At 58.4% G+C, this 2812-nt stretch overlaps 1 protein-coding gene across 1 annotated transcript; it reads right to left on the bottom strand.

The window, feature by feature from the left end:
- Window positions 1–6: 6 nt before the first annotated feature.
- LOC123177014 (16.9 kDa class I heat shock protein 1-like) lies at window positions 7–470 on the bottom strand (the record flags this gene model as incomplete). The annotated part of the gene is made up of 1 exon (XM_044590992.1): window positions 7–470. A coding segment is annotated over exon 1 (325 nt), but the record flags the coding sequence as incomplete, so codon positions are not given.
- Window positions 471–2812: the final 2342 nt, after the last annotated feature.

The raw sequence follows: 2812 nt of genomic DNA, 5'->3' as shown, positions 1-2812 counted from the left end.
GGAAACGCCGCACGAACTTGCCGCTGCTGCGCTCCACGCGGTGCCACTTGTCGTTCTTGTCCTCCTTCTCCCTGCTCCGCTCGCCGCTGACGACGAGCACGTTGCCGTCCTCCACCTCCACCTTGACCTCCTCCTTCTTCACGCCGGGGAGGTCGACCTTGAAGACGTGCGCCTCGGGGGTCTCCTTCCAGTCCACACGGGCGTTGGCGAACGCGGCCGTCTCGCTGCTGCCGCCTGAGATCGCCGGGACGATGGAACGGAAGGTGTCGAAGGGGTCCGCCCAAAGGTCGGCGAAGGGGTCGAACACGTTGCTCCGCCTCACGATCGACATCGTCAGTGTTTGCTTTGGTTTGGCTTGTGCGCTCGGAAAATTCGGTATCGGATCGTAGGTAGGAAAAGGATGTTGTTTGCTGTTGCGTGACACTGGCTTGAGTTGGGATGGACCGATGGAGACCGATGGGACTGAGGCTCAGGTACTTATAGCGTCGCAGGTGCTGCTCTTGAAGCATCTCGAATACTCTGAGCGTTTGGTTACGTTTCGCTTTTCAGCTCGGCTCCACGAGCTTCTCCTTGTTTTTCTTTTCGGCCCATGAAGGTGCTACCGTGTTCTAGACTACTCTCCTTCTTTGATGTTAGTGGACCTTCTCCATTATTTTTCTCTCTACGGATCCAGCACCCCGGCGACTACTCTGGAATACCGAAAAAGGGTTTCCCCGCTTTGTATACAAAGCAACCAACCAAACCATACATGAATATGTGCTGGGGCGGAAGCAGCACAGTCACGCCCAAAAAAAACGATAGAGAAAGAACAAAAGAAAACAAATGCCGACAATGGCGGATCAACAAAAACGAAGAAGCCTCGCGATCGCAGCGCCCACCGGGATCTTCCACTAGACTGCAAGACTTCGAAGCGGCGGCACCTATCAACACCTCCAAGAAGGATCGCGATGATGATGACGCTGCTGCGAAGGGTTTCCCACGGTACACGACGAGGCGAGAGGAAGGGTAGCCCATGACGCCCTCCCGGAAGGTCAGGTGGCACCCACAGGCGCCACCGCGTCTGTGTCGGCCCCGCCGACAGGGGTTTCCCTCGATCCCAACCCGCACCTTTGGCGCTCCGGATCCAGCCACCAAACCAACCATCACCCTGCGCCAACGCGGTCATGAGGCCCCCACCCCGTCTCACCACGGCACCGCGAAGTGGGGACAGCGCGGCGAAGAATCAGAGCCAGGACTAGGGCATCAGCACCGTCGGCACGCGGGAGGGCCCCACCTCCACCGTCCGCGACGGTAGCCGTCCGGACGCAATAGCAGGAGCACACCAGGCCCGTGGGCCCACAGGCCCGGCCGAGCCCTCGTGGGCCCGTAAAGCTCCTGCCTTCGCGCTGCTGCCGGCACGCCAACGGCGCCGACGCCCCATATCCGAGCCGCTCCTCCTCCTCACCGCGCCGCAGACAACGAGGCCACGCCGAGGGGCCGGTCTGCTAGGACCCAGATGGGGCCCGCCGGACCCAGATCTGGGCCGGGGGCGCGACATCGGCCACCCAGCACCACCACGCCGCCCCGTCGCCAAGGAGCAGCGCCGCTACCACGACCGCCGTCGGCCACCCCGCCGGATCACCGGACCGTCGCCAAGCTGAGCAACACCGCCGCCGCCCCCTGCCCCGGGCCAGGAGGACGCGCGTGCGGGGAGAGGAGATCCTGCCGCCACCGGCACCCCCCGAGCCGTAGCCGGGGGCGCCCACCGGCGACGGCAGGGGAGAGGATGAGGGGCGACGCCGAGAGCAGGGGCACGGGGCCGCCTCGACCGCCTCCCGGGGAGGCGGCACGAGGGCGGAAGGAGGGGCTGGGGAGGAAGGGCGGGGGGAAGGGGGCGGATCCGGGCCGCGCGCCGGCGAGGGCGGCTAGACCCCGCCGGAGACGGGCAGGGGAAGGAGGCGGCGGCAAGGGTTTCGGTCGCGGGAGCGGTCGCTCGCGGGAGCAGTCTGCTAAATTTCTATCCCACTTTGTTTTTTTGGAATAACAACATAGTTTACCATTGTCTACTCTGGAATATGATGGGGCCTTTTCTAGAAGAAAACATTGAGAACTCGAGATGACTCATGAGCGCACCGAGCATACGATTCGCACCAGAGCTGAGACTAACCGAGAAGAACTGAGACCAAAGCTACGATCCAATTACATGACTTTTTAATGAAACTGATATGAGATAGAGTCAAATCTTTTGTCCAGGTTTAACTTAAGCAATAGTAATATGTCCAGATCGCGGTAATGGCAGACGCACGGAGGGGCCTATTAGGGAATTTACGGAATATCAGACATGGGCGATCGGGATTGGAGAAGAGGGAGCATACGCCCCACCCCCACTGAAAATCAGGGAGGGAGAGAGATTAGTTCAGAAGAAAATTACGTAAAACCCCGTAACAGGCATGTGAGTCTAGGATTATTGGTCCAGATCGCTGATTAAAAGCGATGTTAGCTAAAAATCTAAAACCAATATTTTCAGTACTGAAATAAAGCGGAATTGTAGCGACTTGGGTCGCACGCTGAAGCAACTTGCACTTTCACTCCGCAAATGTCATCCTGGACGGAGAGTTGCGTTCCTAGCAAAAAAGTTGGTCTCAAAGCAGTTGAATCGTGTAACTATGCCCTTGAATTCTAAATACCGTGTGGTTTTGGTCTTTTGAAGTGGTTTTGATCAAAGTAGTGCTCATGTGTAGGCCTTGCCGCGATCGCGGGGCTCTCACATCGCTTGTTTCTTCTTCAGAAATCTCCACTAGTTCTTTTCTGTAGGATATAAATGCTAGCAAAA

The sequence above is a fragment of the Triticum aestivum genome, unplaced genomic scaffold (genome assembly GCF_018294505.1).
Source record: "Triticum aestivum cultivar Chinese Spring unplaced genomic scaffold, IWGSC CS RefSeq v2.1 scaffold14508, whole genome shotgun sequence".
NCBI classification, from domain to species: domain Eukaryota; kingdom Viridiplantae; phylum Streptophyta; class Magnoliopsida; order Poales; family Poaceae; genus Triticum; species Triticum aestivum.
This window is presented reverse-complemented; position numbering and strand designations above follow the sequence as displayed.